Source organism: Asterias rubens, chromosome 3 (genome assembly GCF_902459465.1).
Source record: "Asterias rubens chromosome 3, eAstRub1.3, whole genome shotgun sequence".
NCBI lineage: Eukaryota > Metazoa > Echinodermata > Asteroidea > Forcipulatida > Asteriidae > Asterias > Asterias rubens.
The window spans coordinates 19,496,246-19,522,541 of NC_047064.1; the positions used below are offsets into that span (position 1 = coordinate 19,496,246).

The 26,296-nt window shown below is 38.4% G+C and overlaps 3 protein-coding genes across 6 annotated transcripts; 1 reads left to right on the top strand and 2 right to left on the bottom strand.

Annotated features, from left to right (window-relative positions):
• Positions 1–2,489: 2,489 nt before the first annotated feature.
• LOC117288531 (tudor and KH domain-containing protein-like) lies at positions 2,490–14,068 on the bottom strand. 4 transcript variants are annotated; one of them, XM_033769424.1, is made up of 12 exons: positions 14,014–14,068; positions 12,895–13,097; positions 11,264–11,382; positions 10,588–10,662; positions 9,765–9,891; positions 9,105–9,247; positions 7,995–8,166; positions 6,962–7,146; positions 6,049–6,224; positions 5,738–5,802; positions 4,865–5,016; positions 2,490–3,552 (listed from the first exon to the last, which is right to left on the bottom strand). In XM_033769424.1, the coding sequence occupies exons 2-12, from the start codon at positions 13,007–13,009 to the stop codon at positions 3,322–3,324; spliced, it is 1,560 nt and encodes a 519-aa protein (XP_033625315.1). In that variant the 5' UTR covers positions 13,010–13,097; positions 14,014–14,068; the 3' UTR covers positions 2,490–3,321. The 4 variants fall into 4 exon arrangements, with proteins under 4 accessions (XP_033625315.1, XP_033625314.1, XP_033625316.1 ...); XM_033769423.1 differs by having other exon boundaries at positions 13,970–14,062; XM_033769425.1 differs by having other exon boundaries at positions 14,000–14,052.
• An 86-nt stretch (positions 14,069–14,154) lies between these two features.
• On the top strand, positions 14,155–18,246 carry LOC117288364 (riboflavin kinase-like). Its single transcript, XM_033769201.1, has 4 exons — positions 14,155–14,328; positions 15,592–15,743; positions 16,908–17,010; positions 17,762–18,246. Exons 1-4 carry the CDS (start codon positions 14,247–14,249, stop codon positions 17,875–17,877), a joined length of 453 nt encoding a protein of 150 aa, XP_033625092.1. The 5' UTR covers positions 14,155–14,246; the 3' UTR covers positions 17,878–18,246.
• Positions 18,247–21,390: 3,144 nt separating this feature from the next.
• LOC117288325 (39S ribosomal protein L9, mitochondrial-like) lies at positions 21,391–26,243 on the bottom strand. The gene is made up of 7 exons (XM_033769138.1): positions 26,097–26,243; positions 25,255–25,368; positions 24,916–25,075; positions 23,860–23,984; positions 22,832–22,882; positions 22,259–22,363; positions 21,391–21,996 (listed from the first exon to the last, which is right to left on the bottom strand). Exons 2-7 carry the CDS (start codon positions 25,336–25,338, stop codon positions 21,805–21,807), a joined length of 717 nt encoding a protein of 238 aa, XP_033625029.1. The 5' UTR covers positions 25,339–25,368; positions 26,097–26,243; the 3' UTR covers positions 21,391–21,804.
• Between the last annotated feature and the right edge of the window lie 53 nt (positions 26,244–26,296).

Genomic DNA, 26,296 nt, shown 5'->3' on the forward strand with positions numbered 1-26,296 from the left:
TATTCAAACAAATTGATAAAACTTGATGCTTGAACTAAATGCTATAAACTGACAAAATTTAATTGCAATTTGCTATTCTTGTTATAGCGCAAGGGCAGTTGTGACTCAAATGTACGCGATGCAAAACAATTGAAACAAGTTGTCTTTTTATTTTTTTAAATATTTATTTAACCATTAATACAAGAATACAATATACAGGCATTCAAAATGAGATATAACTGTAATTGTGATGCGAGTTAATTAATCGTTGAAAGTGCCCTCCTGTGGTCAAGATGGCAGTCAGTTGGGAATACATTACTTGCAAAGAATTCAGTTACATCAAGGAGCCATTATTAAATAACTCCATGGTTATAAACTAACTTAAAATAAATAGTTAAAAGCCGCTTTATGATGGCTTGCTCCAACATAGCAGGGGTCCCTTGCTTTATTTCAGCATGGTTGTAAAATTTACATAATGCAGTTTGTGCAAAAGGACAATATATGGACTGTCCAAGGTTCCCAGTGAAATCTTCTCAGACATCAGACCTTTTCACATATCGCAATTTATCTGGGGTCCCTTGCTTTATTTTAGCATGGTATATACAATTTTACAAATTGCACTGTGTGTGAAAGGACAATGTCTGGACTGTCCAAGGTGCTTCGTGAAATCTTCTCAAATATGCTAAATTTTGTCGGCGGTCCAGACCTACAACAATATCTTTCGCTTGCGAAAGTGTAGACCAAAGTGGCTTGCTCTAATGCAGACACAACAATGCTCCTTACAGTTGTGTAAAAAACCTTTAAAAACATATTTTTATTCAAACTACTGCTTCGCAAAAGAGACAAAATTACTCTTTACAGTTTACATTGCAGGCACTTAGTACACAAAAGGTATGGCTCCTATATGTGGCACTTAAATGTGGACTGGGTCCTAAATAAAATAGCCCTGCCGGTGATTTCTCAAAGAGTTAGGACTCGTCTTATCTCGAGTTAGGACGAGTAACTCTTCCTAACTTAGGATCAATCTTAAGGTCTGCATGCTACAGTGCAGGGATGGGACTTGTCCCAAGTCCTAAGATTCATTAGCAAATTTCAAAACTTTGCTTAAATCTCATCTTTTTTCAAAAGCCTACTGTACGGCGCTATGAGCAGCGACTGTTGGATTAGCGCCTTATAAATTTAACGATTGATTGATTGATTGATTGATAAGTCTTAAGTTAGGAAGAGTTTTGTGAAATCGACGGCAGATGCTGTACATAAATGTAAGGGATCTCTGGGCTCAATTTCACAAGGCACTAAGATTCATTTTATGAAGTTTTGTCAATGCCATCATTGCCATCACATTTTGCTTAAGAGCAATTAAAATTTATACACAGTTTAACCCACTCTTAGCATTTTGCGAAATCTGCCTCGGGGGGGGGGGGGGGGAGGGGGAGGTCATTGCCGACAAAAAAATGCTGAAAATTTGAACCAAAGTTTAGGAAGTATCTTTAAATAATTGCATTTCCACATTTTTGCAACCCCAGGAGAGAAGACCACTAAACAATTTCATATCGTCACCCTGAGCCTTCTGACAGCAAGCTTAAGGTCAAGACCAGAGAAGTAGGTCGCCTTATATATGGCATGGGAGGCATGGTTGGCTTGTGCGTAAATTACTCGGCTCTCACCAAGGTGACCCGGTTCGATTCCCGGCCAGGGCCATATGTGAGTTGAGTTGTGCGTTGGTTCTCTGCTGTGCCACGAGGGTTTTCCAGACTATCCGGTTTTTCTCCCTCGGGAAAAATCAAACACTTTCGATCTTGGCTGTGCTCTGTGGTCATAATGGGTTGATGTGGCTGGCAGCCAAAAGCGCCCTTGCATGCCTGCTTCTCGAACACGTTGTAGCCGCGTCCTTCGCAATTCAGCTTTTAGCTGCGAGTAAGGATGATTATAGCCCCCCAAATTATTATTATATGTAGACATACTACGCAGGGACACCGGCTTTGTGACAACCATAACAGACAAAATATATTCATGCATGAAGGAAAGGGAGATCTGGGGACATTTATCTCCCGACATATTTGGCAGAGAACACAACTTGACACAGAAAAACCAAACTTTATGTCCCAATAACTCACTGAAGATGACTTCAAAATGGACCAAGTTATAAATTCATGCAAAATGCTTTAAAATCAATGGCAGGAAAAAATCCAATGAAAAAACGTCAAAATGGACTGAGTTATCATCGCCTGCAAAACTTCCTGCAAATCCATGCATAGTCAATATTATACTTAACATAGAAAGTTCAACAAATTCAGTATCTTGCATGGATGAAACATGTGTTATTTTAATTAGATAACCCTTGCCGGGATGAGGCAAGTACTACAAATTGTTATTCGTTGGTTTAGCTGAGTGTGTGAGTTGGGTCAGTGTGGAGCAAGCAAAGCCTTTGGAAGGTTAAATGCAGTTCTCCAGCACCATAAACAAATATCATTCAACTAAAAATAAACAAATTGCATCACAATCTTTTGGGAATTAACAGTTATTTGCAATCTTCATACAATCTAAAACTTGACAGACAACAAGTTGCACGGCCCGATTTTCGCCACAAGGAATTTGTTATAGATTTGTTTTTCTCTCTGAATTCTTTTTTGAAAGATGATGCCGAGGCTGGTTACCTATTTCTGCACATAAAAACTTGTTCGTGCTTATATCTACTTTTTGTGCTTAAGCAGCTCTATCAAATTGAGCCCTTCGTGGTTTATGTCTATGGAGATTTTTTTGAAGCAGAGCAAAGGCATCATATTTAAATGTATGGAAGCCCAATGGCCTATACCAGCAAATCCTTTTGGTATGTGGAAGCATGGAGAAAGGAAAATAACAAAAATTCTTCCTCCACAGTGGAAGTAATTTTGCGGACTTGCCGAGGACAAGTATTCCAACACTATTTCACTGGTGCCCACAGCATGGATTCACACTGCATTCAATAGTGCCAAAAGCAACCAACCTTGTTTTGTAAAGTAGTTTGCTTACAACAGAAAATAAAATAAACTTTTGTCGGCAAAATTACAAAATATTCATCTGAAAATACTTGTTCTACTTGATTTAGTGCCTTACTTGCCAACTGAACCTCAAAACTAAAGAACATATAGAGGGTGATACACCCCAACACTACCCCCCCCCCTACCTTCACAGGGCGCCACACACCTGGAGTTGTGCTCAAAACCTGAGAACTCTTTCTGAAAACAGACAAACACAGAGTACTGGAAACTTGGAGTACCAGCAACTTTGAAAGTAAAGTCTCTTCGGTAGGTAAAACGCAACAAGGTTTCATAAAAATAGCACCGTCTTTTTCCACTAACGTCAGCCAGTTCTTGTTCCCTCATCGACAAATTCTTCAATATCGTCGTCCAGCATCAACTCCCCCATCTCAAGTGGAACAGTCAGAGTCTCAACTGGTAAGTGGACTGGTCCATTGTCTGACTGAGGGGGAGGGGGATAACTTCTCTCTCTAGTTGTGTTCCTTGTTGAGTTCTTTTGGTGTGTAAATTTTGCATAGCCTCGTTCCACTAAAACGTTTGCGATGTTAACATCCTGAGGAGGGATAAATTTGAAACGTATTTTGGTTAAGACCGATTTTTTTTCCCCAATCTCTTCAAGATTTAAAAAAGTAAAAGTACAATTTTTAAGCATACACATTAAGAATACACACATATTACAAATTCACCGGGTAAAAATAAACAAAGTATTTCAATAGACATAAACAATGAGTAAAATAAATAAAAGACAAAATAAATAAAGACATATTGCACAGCCCGATTGTCACCGAAAATCACAATTTTACAATACAAAATGTAAATAAGTTTTCTCAAGTTGGATTGATACATCACTTGTGTGTGGCACAGGCCAGAGCAAGACGTAAAATATTGTCTTACACGTTACCCAAGCGGGTGTGGTTCATAAACATTTGCTATGGTGGGCAGGCTTAACGCTTTCAATTCGACCCTATGTAAAATCGGTAATCTGTGACCGATGAAATATGAAATTGAAAAATTGCCATTACTTTTTTTTCCAAACCCTTGTGGAAGTTAAACAATTATACATGAATGCTTTATAGTGGTGTATGTTTATCGGTTTATGAGAAGTAAGCCTGATCACATAAGGCCTAAACAAAAAAAAATATGTTCGATTACCCTTTCACTTGATTTTTTGCTTGGGTCGGTCGGTCGGGTTTCTTTTTTTTTTAGATGTCAAAGAACGCCCAAAACTGCATAAACATTTCATGAAAGATCAAGTTGTCAGGCAAGCAAGGTATTAATCATCTAATACATCTCGCTTCAATCGCTCTTTTTGCATCTTTATTTTGGCAAATTCCTTCAAAAACAATTTCCAAGAATCATTTCATTCACCGTGTTTTTGCCCGTTCAATAAATGAGCGATACCATATATGGGCATTACTGGCATTACTGTTCAATGGAGTGTTCGACTGGTTCCTTGTGAAAGCATGACGTCGGATAAACAGGCGTGTGGTGTGATATGTGACACAGGCTCACCCTATCCGTGCGTGTGAGGGAAATTGATCTACAATTTGTATGTTGCGGTTTTTTTTTAACGTTGAAACCACGACTGTTGCACCGTAAGTAGTCGGCCAAATACTAATATTTGTGTCAAATCTACCATTTTGAAAGCATAAAATATTCATGAAATCAAAATTCGGAAGTAAAAAAAGTGGGGGAAAAAAAACGAAAATAAAAATATTAAAAAAAAACACGACAGATTTTGCTACTTTTACGGTCGGTCGTAAACATATTTTTCTTTTAGGCCTAATGCAAAAATTCTCAAAAAAGGGTAATTTAAAGAGTTAAGGGATTGTTTTATTGCTTTTCATATAAAGATGCAGTCGTACCTGAGTTCCATTTGTATCCACCAGGTCCACACAGGTTGTTGTACCGCCCTCTACTTGATGGTACGTGACAATCTTGGCCATTAGTGGTTTCCATTTGGCGCAATACGTCAGATCCTCAAAGAGATCCACAGCTACATCCGACCACTCAGATTCTGTATGGATAGATCATAAATAAGTCCTGAGTAATGACATCGGAGTAATTGCATGAATGTGTTTACCAAAAAATTCTGTGTGCACACACAAATTCTGTGTGCACAGTCACCATTCTCCATTTACAGGATTATAACTTCTGAGCTAGATTGGTGAGCAGGAAATGAGGTTTGAAGATTGTGAAGATTCCTGAAAAATGGCTTCCAGGCCTTGTTTCCATCTTATTTTAGACCCTCGATCTCCCAAATGTTACAGCTCAGGAGGTTTACAGATTCTGTGCATCTTTGCGTCTTCCATTTGCAAACTTTTGAAGTCTTGAGAAATCACCCGCCTGTTCAAGTACCCACAAGTTAGGAAGTCAAAGTGAGCCATCATCATGTACAAGCTCATGCCAGGTGTGCAAGGAAGCAACTTCGCAAAAAGGTGGGATTTGAAAATGTTGCTTAATGAAACTACAATCAAGTGGTGTTTGCAGACACACCATGTAATAAACCTCTTTTAAGAGATTTATTTAAAGATCTGTGGTGGTTCTGAGAAAATCAGTAGTTACACAACTCAACGTTTCGATCAGTATGCTCCGATCACCTCCAGGAGAACGCTTCCCCCCCACCCCTCCACAGAGAGATTTATTGGATGGTGTCTCCATAAATCGCACTTGACAAGTAACTACTCTTTGTAGGTTACTTGGTTACTTTTTATGAATCAGCATGAAAGTAAACTTACCAACAGGCTGGACACCAGCTAAGCAACACTCAACTGCTTGATGAGGAAGACTAAGAAAATCACTCCTGAGTAAATAAAAGAAAATACAGAACTCAGAAACGGTGTCCAATTGGTTGCGTTGCTCCAAATTGCACAGATGGGCTTTTAAAACCAAGATAAGTACCAAGTAGAAAACATTCCAAAGACATTATTTCAACGCAGCGTGCTTACGCCAAACATTCAAAAACTTGGGTCCTGAGTTCCCCCATAGTTTTGAAAAATACCAAGGAAGAAACCCTGGGGGATGAAAAGATTCAGGCAATTTTTTTCACCTTAAACTACATAAGCTATCTCTTGGCATCTTGTCACTGTCTCCGAAGTCGACGTAGTAGAGATCCACTTCACCGTCCTCTAAGAAACCGATGATGCGAGCGCGGTACCACGATTCATCATCTTGGAATGGGGATGCTATGATGTCACCGGTGCACAGGGTGTCTGGTTTACAAGCCTGAAAGACAGGATAGGTCGGAGGTAAAGAGGCTAGTTGGAAGTGCTTGGGTAAACCCATTGTTCTTGGAAATATGCACATGTTCACAACTGTGTTGTGGCCGAGCAAAAAAGACTGTCGGACTCAAGCTCTGGTGTTTCTGATTAGCAGAATGTGTGTTTCCAGTCCCAGTCATGATGCATGTGTCGTAAAGTAAGATACTTCACCATTATTGGTGCGTTCTTGGGATGGGACGTAAAGCCCTAGGTCCAGTGTGTTGTGTAATCCAGTGTACTTATCGTAAAGAGAAGGGGTTTGCCCCGGCATTCCTGGTTTGATCGGCTGCATACTGCGCCACAGCACCTTGTAAACCATTACATGGTGCTATGTACCCAGTAGACAACCAGTTCCAGGTAATCTCAACGAAAACAAATTCATTCACATTTGAATGTTGTCATACTATACTTGGGGATCTTGATTATACCTTGTATAGCCAAGCAAAATGCTATGCAAACTGTGTCAGTTGCTACCCAAAAATTATCATTTGCTACTCAGTACATGTATAACCATTCAGTGTGCACATATTTTTTTCAGTCAAAATATTTTGCTATGCAAAAATGCTGGATGATATTGTTCCTTGGCAGTTGGTTGCCTCCAAGTTGCTTGTAAAATTTGCCTCGAGTGACAAGGTCCTTAAGAAAGTGTCTCAAGACACACTATACCGGTAGTACTTTTATGGGAAAAAAACATCCACTTACCTGTAGGTTACCTGGTTGAGAGTAGTACTCAGTCATGCTCTGTACTAACAGGTCCAGGGACCCCGCCCTCTCTCCTAGGACCTGAACCCAGAAGTGACCAACGTGCTCCACGGCCGACATGTAGACACTGAAAAACTCCTGCTGGGCAGGCACTTGCATAGTTTGATTCTTTGGCGAAGATTGATCTGGCGAAGGAGATAAATCAATTATATGTACAGCTGCCTCAACAAATAACCCACAGCAATTGCCATGGTGCCCTGGGCCCAATTTCATAGGGCTGCTAAGCACCAAAATTTGCTTAGCATGAAATGTTTGTCTTGATAGATTTTTCATTTGTCTCATACTGCTTGTTACTGGTATTCACTTGTTTGCTTATCCTGAAACTCACATGGAAATTTGGTTGGTAATCCTGTTTTTATCAAGGAAGAAATGTCATGCTAAGCAAATTTTTGTGCTTAGCAGCTCTATGAAATTGGACCCTGTACTTTTGCTGTGGTACCCCTTGCAAGGTTCCACTACAAGCATGTTCCTCATAGAAGTGCCCCTTATCAGAGGAAAATGACTGTGCCCCTTCAAGTGCAAATTTCAAGGCCTGCATGAGACTTGAGGTAAGAATTTTTAACTATTTACAGAGCTTGATTTCCAAGAAAAACTCAAATAGACGAAATGTCACAGAATCAGAAATATATCTTTGAAGACCTAAAACATTTAAGAGTTCTGGAGTTCAAAAACGTTGTGCATAATTCCACTTGCACATCATTTATTGCTCAAGTTGTGCACCACTAGCACACAAAATCTTGCACAAATACACTTTAGCAGTTGCATGAGGTTTCACAAATTCAGCTGCTGGGGTGACTGGCCCGATGTTCAAATTTTCCTGAACTCTGGCTGGTGATCTAGTGGCTACTTCAACTCCTGATATGTGGGAAGTCATGTCAAAAGTTCATATTTGCCCCCATCTGCTATTTCTGTAGGAATCAAGGATCAAGTTCTTCGCCAAGATTCTTCATTTTCTGTTTTCATGAACACTGACCTTTGGTAAGTTCATTAGTGGCTGCCTCGGGGTACTCGGAAAACCTTTCGTCCTCATCGGAGGTTCCTGCCACCTTAGACATCTTGGAGCCTCTCTGTTTCCGATTGGCGGACGCATTCTCCAGCTTGTGCCTATAGGCCTCCTCAAGGGCGATTTCTTCTTCTATCAAACCCTGTCGGAAGAAGCAAGTTGGAAAGTAATAGATGTTAAATTTGCATCGGGGATAAAGAATATTAATTTTGGTTTTCACCCATACACCGATGTGTGTTAGTTGGAAAGTGAAATGACAAATTCAGCACTGAAGCTACCTCTTCTTTCGAGTCCATCAGCTACTCATCAGCTACTCTTCAATTTCAGCACTGAGGGTGCGTTCTGACACGGTACTAAAGTTGGTTTAACTCATGGTTCAATTTGATCGAGTTCAACTCAGTGTGTCTGAACGGATCTAAAGTTAGTCCGAATTGAGTTCAACCCACAAAAGATAAACCATCCAGGGAGGGGGTTTATCTTTAGACCGCTTCGGGTTTATCTTTTAACCCTGTGTGTGGACAGAATAAAAAAGACCACATCCGGTTTAACTCACAACAGGCGACCCATTGACCTCCGTAATCATTACGTAGACACGGTTACCAATGAACAGGACAATAAACAGGATGTTAGAGTAACGGGGTCGCGTTTTCTTTGACCTCTTAAAACCAAAGATAAACCGGATCGGGTTTAACTCAGTGCTGTCGGAACGCAAAGGGGTTTTATTTTTACGATCACCCCCTGCTGCTCGTAAAAGTTAAACCGGTTCGGGTCTAACTTAGTACGCTGTCTGAACATACCCTGAAGCAACTAAACTAAACGTAGAAGTTGTAATATAAGGAAAGAAATAGAGAATACTTCAGGGTTCTAATTAAACCTTTTCAGCAGGACCAATTAGCTAGTCATTTCACTAGTCTGTCGGCTTGTCACTAGTCCATAATTCACATTAAAACAGGGGTGTTTTCCAACACTGAACTAGCCAGCCAGACCACCTAGAGGGAATTTTGTTTTGGGTCCCCGCATGGCAGCCTTTCCCACATTGCTACAGATGAAAAATGTCAATGAGACGTTTCTAAACTCTACCTTGGCGTACTGTATCTGATCCACTGTTCCTTTGATGACACATTGGCGTAGAGCTGTGTAGTCTCCTCTGTTATCATCTCTCTCAATGTTGATTCTGGCCTTGCTGGCTCGGCATAGACTGCGTATATTCTCACCATTACGACCTTGTACAAAAAAACGAACATCATTGATGACGAAAAAACGCTGAACATTTGCTGAATTGCACTGCTACAGTCCTTATTGAATAGTGGATCACTGGACAGTGGTCAGTCAAAACACTTGGGCCCAATTTCATGAAGCAATAAGCACAAAAGCTTGCTTAGCACAAAACACGTTTGCTTAGCAAAAATAGGTTACCAGCCAGAACACCATACAGTCACCATTGCTGCGACTGATACCTCAGTCATTTCTTGCTTAGCTGAGAAATTTGCTTCGCAGATTTTCCTGTTAATAGCATTATGAAACTGGGCCCTGAGGACCATTAATGATTTTCTTCCAAATGGTCCAGCTATCTGGATCTACAAGTGCCCAGCAGGGACCAATTTCATAAAGCTGTTAAGCAAAACTAATGCTTAGCAAATTTCTTTGCTAAGCAAATAATGAGTGGGGCACCAAGTAGCAACAATGTGAACTTAGAGATGTGGTGGGAGGGGGGATGAACGGGTAAGTGTTCAATCTCACCTATTATTTTACCAATGGCCCATTGTGGTATCATCATTTCAAATGTCTGTATCGCAGACTGCTCCGTAATGATCTTGCGGATTAACTGCTCAGCAATGAGGGCGCTTTCAGGTTTGCCACGAACCACCTGAATCAAAGTCAAATCAAATCAAATCAATTGCAATCAGAGGGAAAGAGACAGACACATTTTTATGCTGGTGAGAAAGGTGGCAACTGGTAACTTCAACAACAGGAAACTGCCTAGTGTCACATCAAGGCCGAGTTATAGTCGGTCGCGCGATGGTCGGACGATGGAAATCTTGACATGCGATAAAGAAACAAAACACAGTGTTAAGGCCTCAGCAATGACTATAAACTGTGTTTTTTAGGATCGCGCGTCAAGAATTCCAAGATCGTGCGACTGACTTTAAACGCCCTTTAGGGGGATCAGGTTGGCTCAGTGGTTTCTTTCCCTGCCTTTTACCTCTGTGGACCCTAGTTCAAATCCCATTGCATTGTGAGAAACCACTCCCTCTGAAGTAACACAATTTTTGAGAAAGAGGTTATTTCTCACTCAAATACTTGAGTCTGAGAAATACTCAGTAATCTGAAAGCACACAAATTTGTGCAACAAGGGTATTTTTTCTTTTATTATTTTCTTGCAACTTCGATGACCAATTGAGCTCAAGTTTTCACAGATGTGTTTATTTTATGCCTATATTGGGATACACGAAGTGAGAATACTGGTCTTTGACATTAATCAAAGGTGTCCAGTGTCTTTTAAAAGCAATCAAATTACGCACAATCAGATGGAACTTTCTGGAGACCCTAAGATATGACTCACCAGATGACGATCTTCCTTGTCCTCCAGTCCAACCTCGTTTTGGAACTTAATCCGGCAAGACGTTTCCTCTTGAATCTGAAATGTGTCATTTGAACTGATAAGCATCTAGATATTTACTTATTTTAAAAAACTGCATGAGCAGAAAACATCACATAAACATTTATTTTGTTTGCTTGCTTTAAAGGCAGTGGACCCTATTAGTTATTACTCAAAATAATTATCATCATAAAACCTTACTTGGTAACAAGTAATGGGGAGAGGCTAATAGTATAAAACATTGTGAGAAACGGCTCCCTCTGAAGTGACAGAATTTCGAGAAAGAAGTAATTTTCCAAGATTTTGATTTCAAGACCTCAAGTTTAGAATTTGAGGTCTCCAAATCAAGCATCTAAAAGCACACAACTTCGTGTGACAAGGGCGTTTTTTCTTTCATAGTTATCTCGCAACTCCGACGACCAATCCAGCTCAAATTTTCAGGTTTGTTATTTTATGCATATGTTGAGATACACCAAGTAAGAAGACTGGTCTTTGACAATTACCAATAGTGTCCAATGTCTTTAAGAACAATCACAAACTGTACACATGTAATATTCCAGCTTATTTTTGTGCTAAATAAAAAAATGAAATCGCCATGCATTTTTTTGAGACACACAAAGCCTGAAGTTGGTCTTCTTACCTTTTTAATTGTGACACCTTGTTGACCGATGACTGCTCCTACTTTATCAAATGGAACGGTCATCTCAATGGTCAGCTGCGGCCCTCTTGCAAGATCCTTCGACGGGCGATAATTCTCCTCTGTTAAAAAAAAACATTTTTATTGTTACTGTTTATTCAGTACATTCCACACACAAAAAAACGCAAAGAGAAATCAAGTTAAGTAGGATTTGAAACTTTGCATGGTGGAAGAATAACTAAAGACAGGTTTGCGATAACACCAATATGAATATCTCTTTTGAGTAAGGTTGGTTCTTAAAAGAACCAGTGGTTAACCACTGAATGTTTCTATCAATGCTCTGGTCTCCTGAAGAGCATAATGATTGAAAAGTTTAGTCATTAATACGATAGTATAATTTCATAAGAACGAGTTGTACGTGATACCAGTCTGACCGGTCAAAAGCAATGTAGTTTGGTGATTCATTCTTCGTGTACAAAAAATACCCATGGGAAATGCATTGTGTATACGAAATACACGTGTGTTGTGTGTGCAATAAAAAAAAATGCTCCAAACAACCACAAGGCTACTGACAAGAATATTGCTTTGTTTCAAGCCGAACTGGTAAGTACAATGTCTTGAACAAATTAAGGAAGTTGTGTTAATTAGGTATATGAATAAGGGATTTCAAAGGTATGTTTGTCATTATTTATTCTTCATAATTGACTGAGGAATGTGAAAGAATTGTTACTTCATGAGTCGTGTTTTTTCTCAAGGTGACCGGCCATTGATAGACATTAAAGGATTTGGGTACTTTTTCAAAATGTCCATAGATTTACATAAAACTTACAGGGTTTGAAGATAATTATAGTGGAAAGCTTCCCTTCAAATATTACTTACTAAGGTGCTGAAGTTTTTGAGAAATGAGTCAAACAATGTCATGAAAATACGTTTGTAAATGCTTAAAATAATTTTGGTCTCATGAGACCAAAATTATTTTCATGACATTGTTTTACTCATTTCCCAAAAACTACAGCACCTCAGCACGTAATTCTTTCAGGCAGCTTTCTACTATCATTATCTTCAAACTGTGTAAGTTTAGTGTAAATCTGTGGACATTGTGTTTTTTGTCCTACAAAAAGTACATACATCCTTTAAGCCACCAAAAAATACTTCTTGAAAATGAGTGTAATAATTCATTCATGCATTTGTTTTTTATTCCAACTTGGAACACACCCCTTAACCCTGGGGAGGGTTAAATCAACATTTTAAACCTGAATTATTTTAATATACATTGGCAGGAGAAAAATATAGTCAACAGGGGCAATCAGACATTATGTTTTTCTTTTAAGTTCATATAAAGGACGAATTTGGCAACACAATTAATAAAGGATATATCTGTAGAACTCTGTAGAAATGCAATTTTTTCACTGTTAGTAAACAGCTGAAAATGTGAATTATTTCCACTCACAAAGTTAAGCATTTGTTCCCTACGAGCACTGTATAATGGAAAATTGAGTAAAAAATGAATCTCAGTTTCAACCTCCAAATTACAATAAGGGCAAATTCGCTGTTCATATTCGATTCCTACATACCTTCCAATTTCTATAAAAAGCTTGTGTGCAGAACATCTAAACCAGGAAATAATGAATTACCTTCATCCTGCTTCTTCAAGAGGAGATATAGAAGGAACATTGAGGTTGGGACTGTTATGCCAAGGACCACCCATTGCTTGGTGCTCAACTTTAGGCTATTCAACTTGTCAATCATGGTGGTACGGGATTCCAATTGGTCAAAACTGTTGAAAAGTGGGCGGAGCTAACTCTGGTGATGTTGTTAAGCACATTAGCAGATCTCCCTGCACACAAAGTAAAAGATGAAATAAAGTAGACTTTTCATATGACCTAAAATGAGACTGAAGAACGGAAAGAGTGGAGGATTATGCTCCGACATGGATAGTTCCCCAGGCCTGTGCTGTATGCTTAGTTTTTGAAAGGGCAAGGGAAATAATAAAGTCTGAAATTGTAAAAATGGTCTCGAAAGGACTCGTGGTCTCGTGTTACATTCACATATAAATAGTGCCCTCTATTTATTGTCAACTAACTTACTTCACCAACATGGCTGTCTAGCAGAAATAAAAGCAAAGTTTCACAGCGCATAAAATGTAGAGCCTTCACTATTGCCATATATTAAGGTGGAGGTTGAGACAGACTTAACTTTTATACGCTGTTAAACTTAGCTGTTATTTCTGCTAGACAGCCATGGTGAAATAAGTTGTTTGACAATAGAGGGCGCTATTTATATTTATATATGAATCTAGGGCCGTGTCCGAAACGACGACTTCGGCTACAGCTACGTCTAGATCAGCGCGTCTACCAGTGTTGAAGAATAGGCAGACGCGCGCGATCTAGCCCTAGCCTAACACTGGGTCTAGCGCAATACCAGACAAACAAAACATTATCAATAACATTATAATGACATTTATATTTTGTTAAATTGCTAAGGCTAGAAGTAAAAATCAAGTGTTAATAAAACACACACAACAGCAGACCCAGTAACTGGCTGGAGCGCTGTACAAGAAAATTTGACATTATTCCAACCCCCCACCACCCGGTCTATGATATGATGATTCATATATGATGACACAAAAAAGAACGACGGAAACATGCTGATCACAGATCAAAGCAGACAAAGGTATTCAGTAAATTCCCAAACACACTTCCAATTCACCTATAAATTAATACAATAATCATGCATAACAGTAGAATAAATACGTCATTCTCCAAAAGAAACCGGAACCATGTGCATTCTCCGCAGCTGACCTTTTTGCTTAGAGCTCTAACTTGACTAGCGCCCTCTCTAGATCAGAGATAGAAAAGAGATCGAGAGTTTATTGCTAATTTTTTTGCTTATTCATTCCCCACGTACCAAACCATTACAATACAAACCATTACAAAACATTTTACATGTGTGTGTCATAATTCGTACTGCAAGATCTTTCGCCAAAATGACTGCCTTACCTTATTTTACTCGAGGTAAAGTTGTGAAGGGATTCGGCAGGGGAAGTAAAGAATTAGGTATCCCAACAGGTATGTTGGTTTTTTTGTCAATGGGGAAGGGGGTGGGAATTCAGGGGGTGTGTGTAGAATTTGTAGAAAAGTGATGATTGAATTTGAATTGTTTTATTCTCCACATTTCCTCCACCCGTACCATCCATGCGTGGTCACACAAATGGATAGTCCTTCAGTTTCACAATTTTTTTAATATTGTGTACTTCTAGAAACTATAAGGCTCCCCTGAAATTTCTAGAAGTAATTTATGTGCACATCATGATCATCATTTCACAATAAATAATAATTGGACCTAGTTGCGACAGCCATCGGGAGGAGGAGGGTTACGCGTTATCGTAACTAAATTGGACAATGCTGGTGCAGGGTCAAGAAATATCCCTCATTATTTTGAAAAATATAGTTATCAAGGCCAAGGGAAGACCGTGAGCAAATGTCAGACACATGACAAAAAAAGGGAGCGGTTTTTGCAGCTTATCTTAACTGCGATAGCGAGCGTAGACACTCCTTCCCCCGTCAAGAGGAGGGTTCAAATATTGCAACTAATCCAAATGAAGTATTTTCATAAGCAGTGTTTGTAAGCCCATTGAAACGGCCGTACGTGACTTTTATTGACACACGTGGTAGATCATGTGTGAACTATTATAGGCCCGGTAGTGTGTACCATGGAGGAATAAATTAATAATTTATTCCTCCATCCTCCATGTCATGTGTATACAAAGTGGACTTTGGAAGTACACAATAATTATAATATCACCTCTGTCATCAAACAATGTAGGATATTCCATTCGGTTTGAAAGATCAGATTTCGTACATGACTCAGTACTTTAAAAAAATATGGTTAGTTGAGCTGATCATATCAGATGAGAAAATATATAACTGTTTAAACATAGCGGCCTATCATCACATGAAATCTGTTCACAACCCTTCGTTAGAAAGCTGCCATTTGTTTTAGTTTTTTGTCTGGAAATGTATTCTCGTACTTGGTTGTGACTCTTATTTGGATGTATTTGAGTTGATTACAAACATGAGCGACTGTCGTGCGTGGCAGTCAGTGCCGAGGCTACCATATGTAATCCGAGGTAGAGTGGTGAGGGGTTTCAGAAGAGGTGGTACGGACTTAGGATTCCCAACTGGTAGGTGCTTATGAAAACTGTCTAGATTTAAGGTAACCTTTTTGTTATACCCCTCATTCTTTCCCCACCCCTTTCCTCAAAAACTGAACAGCATCATTAAAACTTGACTAAATCGGATTTACATTGAGTAAAATCTGTTTCTCTTCAGCCAACTATCCGGAAGAAGTTGTCGAGAAACTCCCGTCTGAATTGAACACCGGCGTCTACTGCGGATGGGCGTCCGTTGATAACGGTGACGTACAGAAGATGGTGCTTAGTCTAGGATGGAATCCCTACTACAAAAATGAAAAGAAATCTATGGTAGGTTTTCTTAGTCTATCACAGAGGAAACCTATGGAAATCTATCCCATGGATATTCTGTCCCCCATATGGAAAATTACTGTGGGATGGAGAAGGATGATCAAAAATAGGGCGCTATCAGAAGAAGTTTACACACAGTTCGCCGTATGGGCAGACAGAAATTCGGGCAGGGGGGGGGGACCACAGAATCTCCTGCCACACCAGCCTTGAACTTCGCTCTTGAAGGGGAAAAACAATTTTCCTCTGGTACGGGGTTCTTCTATGAGGACAATGTAGATTTGTATGGGAACTTTGCAAAGGGCATCACAGCAAAAGTACAGGACCCAATTTCATAGAGCTGCTTAAGCACAAAATTTTGCTTTTAAAAGCAAAAAAATCCTTGCTTAGTAAAATCAGATTACCGGCCAAGACTCCAGGCCCCAGGACCCAATTTCATAGAGCTGCTTAAGCAAAGAATTTGCTTTAAAAGCACGAAAATGGCACGCTTATTTTACACATGTTACTGGCCAAAATGTCATGCCATATACATTGCTTGTGACTGGTATTTTGCTGTTGTTCACTTAGCATAACAATTGAGTGGAGTCTCGGCCAGTAATCTGATTTTACTAAGCAAGGATTTTTTTGCTTAAGCAAAATTTTGTGCTTAAGCAGCTCTATGAAATTGGGCCCAGGCACTACTGCAATTGCTGTGGGTGCCGTGGATTATTTCGGCGGTATATGTAAGATAATAATTATAGGACAACAGGTCTGGAGTTTCATATCTGAAGAAGGGGCTAAGCCACAGAGATTTTCAGGATTTTTGATAAATTTACATTTTTATCAGAATCTCCTTGAAGAAGTGAAGAAGTCACCGAAAGGAGAAAGAAATAGTCCATACTGCTGTATCCAAACCTGTAGTTTTGTATTTCTGGTGATGCACAGTCTGTAAACCAACATCTGGGAGACTGTTTCCATGTAAACAATAAGGGTAAATCAAAGCCCACCAGCCGTTTTCAGGATCGTTTCCATTCCATCATCCCTGAAGCCGCTTTTTGTTTTGAGGGAACTACTCTCAGAATATCAAGTTAAATTTTGAACATTTTATTAGGGACACCAAGTTTTTGGCATGGTATATTTTTTTACTACAGGTTTGTTTCAACTGATACGATTCATTGCTTATAACAGGAGACACACATCATGCATCAATTTAAAGACGACTTCTATGGTTCGATACTCAGCATCGTCATCTTGGCGTATATACGACCGGAGAAAAGCTTTTCTTCCCTCGGTGAGTACAAAATCTGGAGAGAGCCTCCTCAAAGGACCTCGATACTCAAGACCTATTTTTAGTACAAGGCAAAGAAATGTTTCCATATCACGCCACCACTTTTTCACTCAATATGAAATAATATAACATCTAATTTACCTCAATGAGATATCCCTTTTGTAAAAATGAGTGAAAAAGTGGTGGTAGGATACGGAAAGTTATCGCGAGGCAACGTGAACAACCAACATTTTTTGCAATGGCGTACACAATTGAGAAATGTTATTATTTATATTTTCCGTTACACGCTGTATCTCTTACTCCTGTTGAAAAGAACCCTGGGGAGGCCCGGGTAGTTTTTTTTATCCCATGGCCACCCCAGCGCATTTTCACACTGTCCCCTGTCCCCCCAACCAACCCCCGCCCCTTCCCCCCCTAGGTTTCTAGTCCGCTGAGTTTTGATTGCATGTTTCAAGAATACCCCCTGAGGGTTTTACTTTACTGCTTACCCCTACTCCAGAGAAGGGTTGTCTATTTCCCGGGGTATGCCCATTTGCCGGGGTAGATCAGGGGTAAAGTGATTCCAAGTGTGTGAGGGCTGGCTGTTAGTGTGAGAAGGGCTTTTTGTCAAAGTTTTGGAAGAGCTATTGGGGTTATTAGGTAGGTTAGGGAAAATTTTGTTTAATCGTTGATGCTCTTGTGCAGCGCTTACAACCTTTTGTAAAAACCATTTATGAATGTTATTATAATTGTTAGTATTTATTTGTTGTTACAGATGAGTTGATAAGCGCCATTAAAGGTGATGTCGCTGACGCGGACAGGATACTGGACCAACCGGAGAACAAAATATTTATACAAGACAACTTCTTTAAGGGAGATGCAAGTTTATGATAATGAAGGTCATTAAAATTTTAGTTTTAAAAAACAAATTTTCTAGGAGTAGAAATGCTGGTTGGGACCTTCGGTTGATGAAATTAGACTTGTTGCTAGTTTTATCAGTCAAATTAATGTTTATTTTACAGGTAATTATGTAAAGTTAAAACTACCAGTCCACAAGAAACAAATTTTGTATTTCTGGGCATCGTTTTTTTTTTTTTTTTTTACTAGTACAGTAGTAGACATTTTGTTTTAATTTCAACTTTTCGCAAGGCCGTCACGTATTAATCATTGGACGTCATGTGAGAGTGTTTTTAAGACACTGGACACTATTGGTAATTGTCAAAGACCAGTCTTCTCACTTTGTGTATCTCAACATATTAACAAACCTGTGAAAATTTGAGCTGAATTGGTCGTCAAAGTTGCGAGATAATAGGAAAGAAAAAACACCCTTGTCACACGAAGTTGTGTGCTTTCAGATGCAGAGGGAGCCGTTTCTCACAAGTTTTTATACTATCAACAGCTCTCCATTACTCGTTACCAAGTAAGTTTTTATGCTAAAAATTAGTTTGAGTAATTAGCACTGCCTTTAAGTAACGTGAAGTGAGACATTCAAACAGACAGGCACTTAAATAAGTTATTATTATTTTTGTATTAATCTTTTAATTCTTTTTCTGCTTACTGATTTTTAATGTTCAAAGTCTAACTGAAATTGTTTAAACCCTTGATGTACATTCTGTTGAAAGGATGGAAGCTTATGTAGATGTATTCTTCAAAGCTATATTGGGATTGGCGGTTGGGGGCGAATGTTTTATCTACTCTTGGTAACGTTTTCCAGGGAGTTGAACCATCCTTTGAAACCTTGTCAACTTCCTAGTTTGTGTTGGCGGAACTGCACAGAACTAATTGTATAAGTAGTTTAATCAAATATGTAAGTTTATTGTTTTATGTCATAGTGGTTATAGTAGCCGTAAACTTCACAACAGAAACACAACACAGACGCCCTTTCCAAGAAATATGTTAATTCCATGTATGTACGCATATACAGACGCTATTGGTGGGTAAATGCCATTTATAGAATTGTGCACTAGCAAAATGCATAATCATGTATCCATCATGCCGCTATCGTAGGCCCCACACAAAGAGGTGCACTGTTTCCTGAAGCTTTGTTTTTGAGAGGGCAAGGGCGTCAAGACGTTTTGTTTTCTCCTTGGTAACGGGCAAACCAATCAGAAAAACATATTAAAGTAGTGCCTGTTTATAGTAATGTATGCTGCACGCATAATAATATGGTTCTATAAGAAATGTTAAATTTGTATCAGGAATAAAGAATATTAATTATGAAGTATACAGTGCTAACACACATCGGTGTATGGGTAAAAACCGAAATTAATAATATGGTTCAAGTGTGTTACTGCATTATCTCCTCAAATGGGATGCTAACCTGCAGGGGGTCACGGCTCATTAAATTTTAATTAATATTTGAGCCACTCTAACGATCTGTTCCAAATTAATTTTAGCCAAGTTTTTTTTTCCGAACGACTCGTCACTAGTTGCAAAAAAAAAATCAGTATTAGCAAGATACATTTTTGATTGTTTATAAAGACTTATTTGTCTATTTGTTTTACAGAATTTTAAAAACCTAAAAAAGCTGGGCACTTTAGGTTCAAAATGCAAACAAACAGCATGAACTGAATGAGGTAATTACTCCCAAGAACCATCAGTAGTTTCTGTCAAGTCTGTTCCAGCTACAGTATGATACAATTTTGAGTTAATTTTTTATTAATACCAATAATAGCAGGTTTTATACAGGGCAAGTATCTACCAATAAGGTACTCAAAACACTTGAACAAAAGAGAACAATTTTAAAGACAGGTTTTGAAATTGTGGAATTATGAGACCAATTTATGTAGCACCTTGTAAGGGTTAACATGTACAAGGTGCCGCAGGCGCACTCACATCGGGGCAAAACCTTTTTTAAGTGTAACTGGGTTCTTTTACGGGCATTACACACGGGACCTACAGCTTTACGTCCTATCTTAAGGATGAAACATTAGTACTCGGAGGTTTCTGATTAGAAACACCTTGGGTCGATTTCACAAACAGTTAGGATTCGTCTTGTCTCGACTTAGGACGAGTAACATATCTTAACTTAGGATTAATCTTAAAAGTGCAGGGTTGGGACTCGTCCTAAGTCCTAAGATTAGTCTTAAGTTAGGAAGAGTTTGGTGAAATCGACGGCAGAGCTTTTATTCCAGTACACTTCACCAATATGGTATGTATCGAGTTGAAATTATATTTAATTTTGATGTATAAATTCAAATGAGCAAAAGTTCATTTTTTCCTCCTTTACTTTTAATCAACAATCAATGGTAACTCATTAGGAAGTTTAGTTTTATTTTGTATATGTGACCTATTATCTGGATGTGTTTTTATATTCATTATAACAAAGTTAATTGTTAAGGATAGGTTTAAAAAGAAATGGAATATATTAATCTGCAAAATTATTATGAAGTATATTAGCAAATAAAATTCGCACAAGCAGTGATTCTTTTTGTCAGATGGTTTTGTGTTTGTTGTCTTCATGTGTTTTTATTTGGCTGGATGATGTTTTGAAATTGACTTCAATTGCTTTAGTAGCTGACAGGGCTAGTGGGAAAGATTTACTGTCCCTATGGAAAAAGTGGTGACCCAAAATAAACTGATGGTTTAAGGAAAGCTTGTGATTTCTCAGGTATTGGGAGAGTTGCAATAAGCCTCTTTGAGATATATGGCGGACACAATGCTACAACACTAAGGTTTGGGTAAAATCTGTCTGTATACACCCAAACCACCTCCATGCCCAAACCAAACAGTACACTCCTATCACGCTTATACTACATAGAGGGACCACATTTCTTTGACCATGTAGCAACTGCAAGCCATTTTCATCCAAATGAAGCACAACCTACACTGATATGATGGCAAAAATCACATATTATTACACGTAATAAAAAATGATCAAATAACACCATATTTTTTGATAATTTGCTTGATTTATTTTAAACCTGTACACACTTCTACAAGTTGCCTTTCAAGGACCAAATGACATCCAGAGACCGATTTGATACATTCCATTAAGAGGGTTTCCAAGGTCAAATTCAGTTTTGTGATGCACTAATTTTCCAGAAGATAGATGTCCTCATCATGACATTAGGGGGACAAATTCTCTAGCCTCATGTTAAAACGGTAATGTCATTTTATTTGATACTCCTAGTAAAACTTGTCTGCTATAGTAAGCACAACAACTAAGCTTAACCGATAAACAGCTTAATGAAGTTGTGCTCTGTTGTTGGAAGAGTCTGTTTAGAATGAAATATTGGCAAATTTGCTCACTAAGAGTCGGTATCAAGCAATGCATATTATTGACAAAAATCTTGATATAAAACCAGTTTCTGCTACTTTTTTTTCCTCAAAAGCTAGAAGGAAACAAGTTTCAGACAATATACATATTCTCACATTTTTATTGGTGATCAGTCTCTAATTTGCAAGATCTTCCTTACATTGACAAAAGTTGTGTCTCCTAAGGTAGCAACCTTTCCAAATTTGACATGGCTGCTTAGCACAAAAATACCTGCGACAGCTTGGGACCAATCAAACATTACATTGCAGTGGCTGGTAGCCTGCTTTTACTATTAAAACAGTATTGCTCAGCTTAGCAAATGTGTTAAGCTACAACACCTCCATGAACTTTGACCTTGGTCATGAATAAACGTGAGCTATGATTCATCAGCAGCATTCACCATGGAGGTAGAATTAGCATTCACCTTCTGAGCTTCCCTCCTGTTTGCCTTTGTTACTATTAAAACAGTATTTTTCTGTTATGAACTTTGACCTTGGCCATGAATAAACATGAGCTATGGCCGTGAATAAACATGAGCTATGGCCGTGAATAAACATGAGCTATGATTCACCAGCAGCATTCATTTTCTGAGCTTCCCTCCTCTGCTTGCCTTTGTTTATGTAGTGTTGGACATCCATTTCCACCTCGACCGTCTCTAGCTGGTTGATGGTCACTTTAACTGTGTATGTTCCGTAGTCGGTTATTGGTTCCTCTGGTAGTTCCAGTGCATGGTCTGGTACCACAACACCCAGCTGAAATAAGATGATCAAAAGGCATTCATTCAGGCTGTCACATTCGATTTGAGTAAACTATGTAGTTCAGTAAAGTTGCATCCCCTTAAGGTGATCCCTCTGCACCTGCTTCCCAGGTTGTATCATAAACTTGGGTGTGATCCCTGGCTATAGGCCTACGGCAGCTTAACAGTTTCTTAGCTACTAACTGCCACCCCCGAACAAAGATACTGACAGAAACATTTTTCTGTCTGATATTAAAAGTAAATTTGTAAAAACTCACATGTTTATTGAAGGCGTGGATAACGATCTCTTTAGAAAGGGTGTCCCAATGTGGAACTGAACGCATCTTCACCACCAGTTTGTGCTTCTGCAGAAATGCTATCGTCTAGTTGGGATAAAAATAGACCATCAAAGTGTTAATTCTATTACACTACTCAGAGGTTAGAAAAGTAATAAATAATTTAATAAGAGCATTCACATTAGGGCCCCATTTCATAGAGATGCTTAAGCAGAAAATAGTGCCTAACAATTGTCTGCTAAGCAGAAATGGGCAGGATACCTGTCACAAATTGTACTTGTGAAATGGTAGTTAGGCTTGTAACCTTATTCTGGTAAGCATTTGATTGTGTTTAGCTGCTTTTATGCTTAAGCAGCTCTTTGAAACTTGGCACTTGCAAAAAATAGGTTATGTGTCACTGGAGTGTTTTTCCTGACAAGCATGACGTATAGAGACCCCGTGTTTTGTACTAAATAAATGTTATGTTTTAGCACCATTTAAAAACTGTCATTGCTTTCAAGTAGAAGATAATTAGAAAAGACAATTTCTTAAACAAGAAGATAATGATAAACTTACTTTAAGTGCAGTTCCGGTCAAGATTTTCTCTGAGCTCTGTTCTTCTCTTTTCTGCAAAATTTAAGATGAAAAACAAAACAATTATTATCATAAAACCTTTCTTAATTACGAGTAATGGGGAGAGGTTGATAGTATAAAACATTTTGAGAAACAGCTCCCTCTGAAGTGGCGTAGTTTTCAAGAAAGAAGTAATTTTCCACGAATTTAATTTCGAGACCTCAGATTTTGAAAACCCCAGAGAATTATTCCAGTGATAACCCTCGCAATCAGGCAGGGACTGAAAACCCAATCCACGTTGTACCCCCAGCTATATTTGAACCAGGGTACTAGGGGTAGAAGGCAAGGAAAGGTACCACTGTGCCAATCCAACACCCTTTTTTATTTGATTTGATTTTAAACGGTTTATTAAAAACAAAGACCATCGCAGCCTAGGGCTGAATTGCAGTCAAATTACAAATATATAACAAACATACACATTTCAAAGGGTAACAAATACAAGAAAACAATCAAACATATAACAGCAATATTAAAAAAACAAGATTTAAAAAGATGATTAAAAACTGTAGTGGTCCAAGAAGTTTCAAATCGAAATCGCCTCCAAAATTAATTGACAAACAAAAGAAGCTAATTAAACTCGGGTTTAAAGCCATTGGACACTTTCTGAACAGAACAAAAATTAAAAGTTCACAGATTCACAATTAACTTACAGGGTTTACAATAGGTAATGGTGAAAGACTTCCCTTGAAATATTATTACTTGAAATGCTTTACTTTTTGAGAAAACACTAAAACAATTATAAATTCTCGATATCGAGAATAACGGATTCATTTTAAACACGGGTGGGTTTTCCCTTTATTTTCTCCTGTACCAAAGACTGATTGAGCCTAAATTTTCACAGTTTGTTATTTACATAAGTTGTGATACACGAAGTGTGGGCCTTTGGACAATACTGTTTACCGATGTTGTGCGATTGCTTTAAAGGAAAAAATGAACACAGGTTTACGTACAAAAACAATGTAAGTACTTACAGCTCTTTCCTGTACAAATTCTCTGATGTTTTCTTGAGAGGCGTAGACTGCTCTGTTCTTGGCCAAGAGCATATTGCGACCAACGCTTTTGCGAACTGTGACGACATCTCCTTTCATCCCGATACCTGCACGAATAATTTACATAATTTTTATATGTTTGGATAGCTTATGGACTCAACTTTCATATGACACCAAAAAGTCAGAAAATAATTAATGGTTGGGTGAGCACTGCTCACTTTTGTAAAGGGTATGACAATTAGGTTGCGCAGGAATTAGCCTTCCAATTTGTGAGAGGTATTAGTCCTTTGAAGATTTCAGTGAGCAGTGCTCACCCAAGCATGAATTATTTACAGACTTTTTGGTGTAATATGAAAGTTGAATCACATATTTTTTATTCGGCAGCCATTTCAAAAGTGTATAACTTTTTTTTTGAGACACAAGGTACAGTACACATCTTTATTAGTAAAATACAAATGATCTCCAAACCTTCAGATTGTTCCACCGTGGGTTTGATAGGCCTATTACATTTAATCAGCCAGTCAAACCACAGAGTGCTCAGCGGGGTGCACTGGCATAAGGGAGGTCATTAGTGGATCGGAAAACTGTAAGCCTTTCAGCGAGCAAAACCATGTCACTCGTAGAAACAGTCTGATGGAAATCCAACAAAAGTTTGATGTTGGAGAATTTTAATCGGATTACCTGCCCTGGATTAGTACCAACAAGACAACTTAGTTTACGATGAAAACAAGCGTTTCAGCGCGAATAAGGGTTATTTTGTCCGAAAGTAAATTGTTTTCTTAGAAACTGAATGTTTCATTTGCCATCAACTATTTGAGAAACCACTCTTGATCAATAAACTCCATTTACCAGGAGCTCAAAAATATGCAAAAGCAATGTTATGAAATCCATACAAACTGCACTACGACCATACAGTCCTGAGTCGAAGTAGGCCATGTTTACAAGACAATTTTAGTAAAACATAGTTTAAAATGACAATATGCCTTTAGCTCTCCACTGATGTTTTCCCGCTTCTTCAGGAAAACGAGGTATTCTTACGTGAAACGTCTTCTGTGAGAATAAGTGTGAGTTTCTCCTGTTCCTCAAGCATCGAGTCTCCTTCCCAGACGTACACTTTGTGCTTCCTTTTAGCTCGATGCGGCTTCTTTCCAAATGAGGGTACCAGTGGAGGGAATCGATGTCGTAGGTTCACTATATTCTGCCAAATTCAGAAAATTCACATAAAGACTGCGTTAACAAATTCACATCTAGAAAACTTGGTTGAGAAAAACTATGCTATGAAAAACATTAAACCATTGTTTGCACGTAAGGTTGAAACAAAAAAACATATTCTTTATGCCTGATGCAAATATCTATTAAATACTACAATAATCTTACCCTTTGTTGTTGGTATACTACTGTTGCATTCTTGCATAAACTCTGCATCAGATGACGGCCACCTGATAGCGTGGCTAAAGCCATGGTTTAGAAGAATACACTAATTGTTACTTGCTGGAAGGAAAATAAAAAGAAACAGTGATTATATTAATAGTTTCTACTTTCTAATCTTAATTAACTAAATCTAAATAACTTTCACACTGTGTAGGCTCTTCTACTTTTCTATGTGTACCTCCATTAGCCTTTTTGAGGTATGGCGGATGTGATAGGAGTGTACTGTTTGGTTTGGGTGTATACACACAAATTTACCCAAACCTTAAAGTGTTGTAGCATTGTGTCCGCCATATCTCAAAAAGGCATGGTACTAAATAAAATTAAAACTGCTGAGAAAACAGTTATGAGTTAATCATAACTCTCCATCCTCTAGTCTGGTTAAGGCCACTCCCTCTTTTCATAAAACCAGCTGAGGCTAAGCATGGAGGTACCTCCATGGGATGGGACCATGGGCTAAGCTACGGATAACTTTCCTTATGGCGCCACCACTTTTTCACTCATTTTTACAAAAAGGGATATTATCAATCAGGTAAATTAGATACTATATTATTTTATTTCGAATGAAAAAGTGGTGGCGCCATACAGAAACTTTTCCTAAGCTACTCCTAGAACTATTTCGGTTTCGTCCAGCTATCCGAAATAGTTCTAGGAGTAGGGCTAAGCAACAACCTATTTTTATTTAATTACTATTTTCATGTACTCACCGCCCGCGCAAGCGGCAACTGAACTGAACTTATGCGAAATTTTTAGACATTTGTTATGACTAAACTGAGGCATTTAAAACTTACCAGAAAATAGAAATGATGAAAATTGTTCCTAGATAACATATACTTTGTATTCAACTATTTTTTGTGGACGTGATCTACTTTTCTAAGAGAATTTGTTTTGTGCACGATCAATGTAATAGAAATGTGCGTCCATGGAGGTCGCCATGTTGAAAGAGAGTGTCCTTACTAATTAATATTACTTAATCTCGGAAATGAAAATG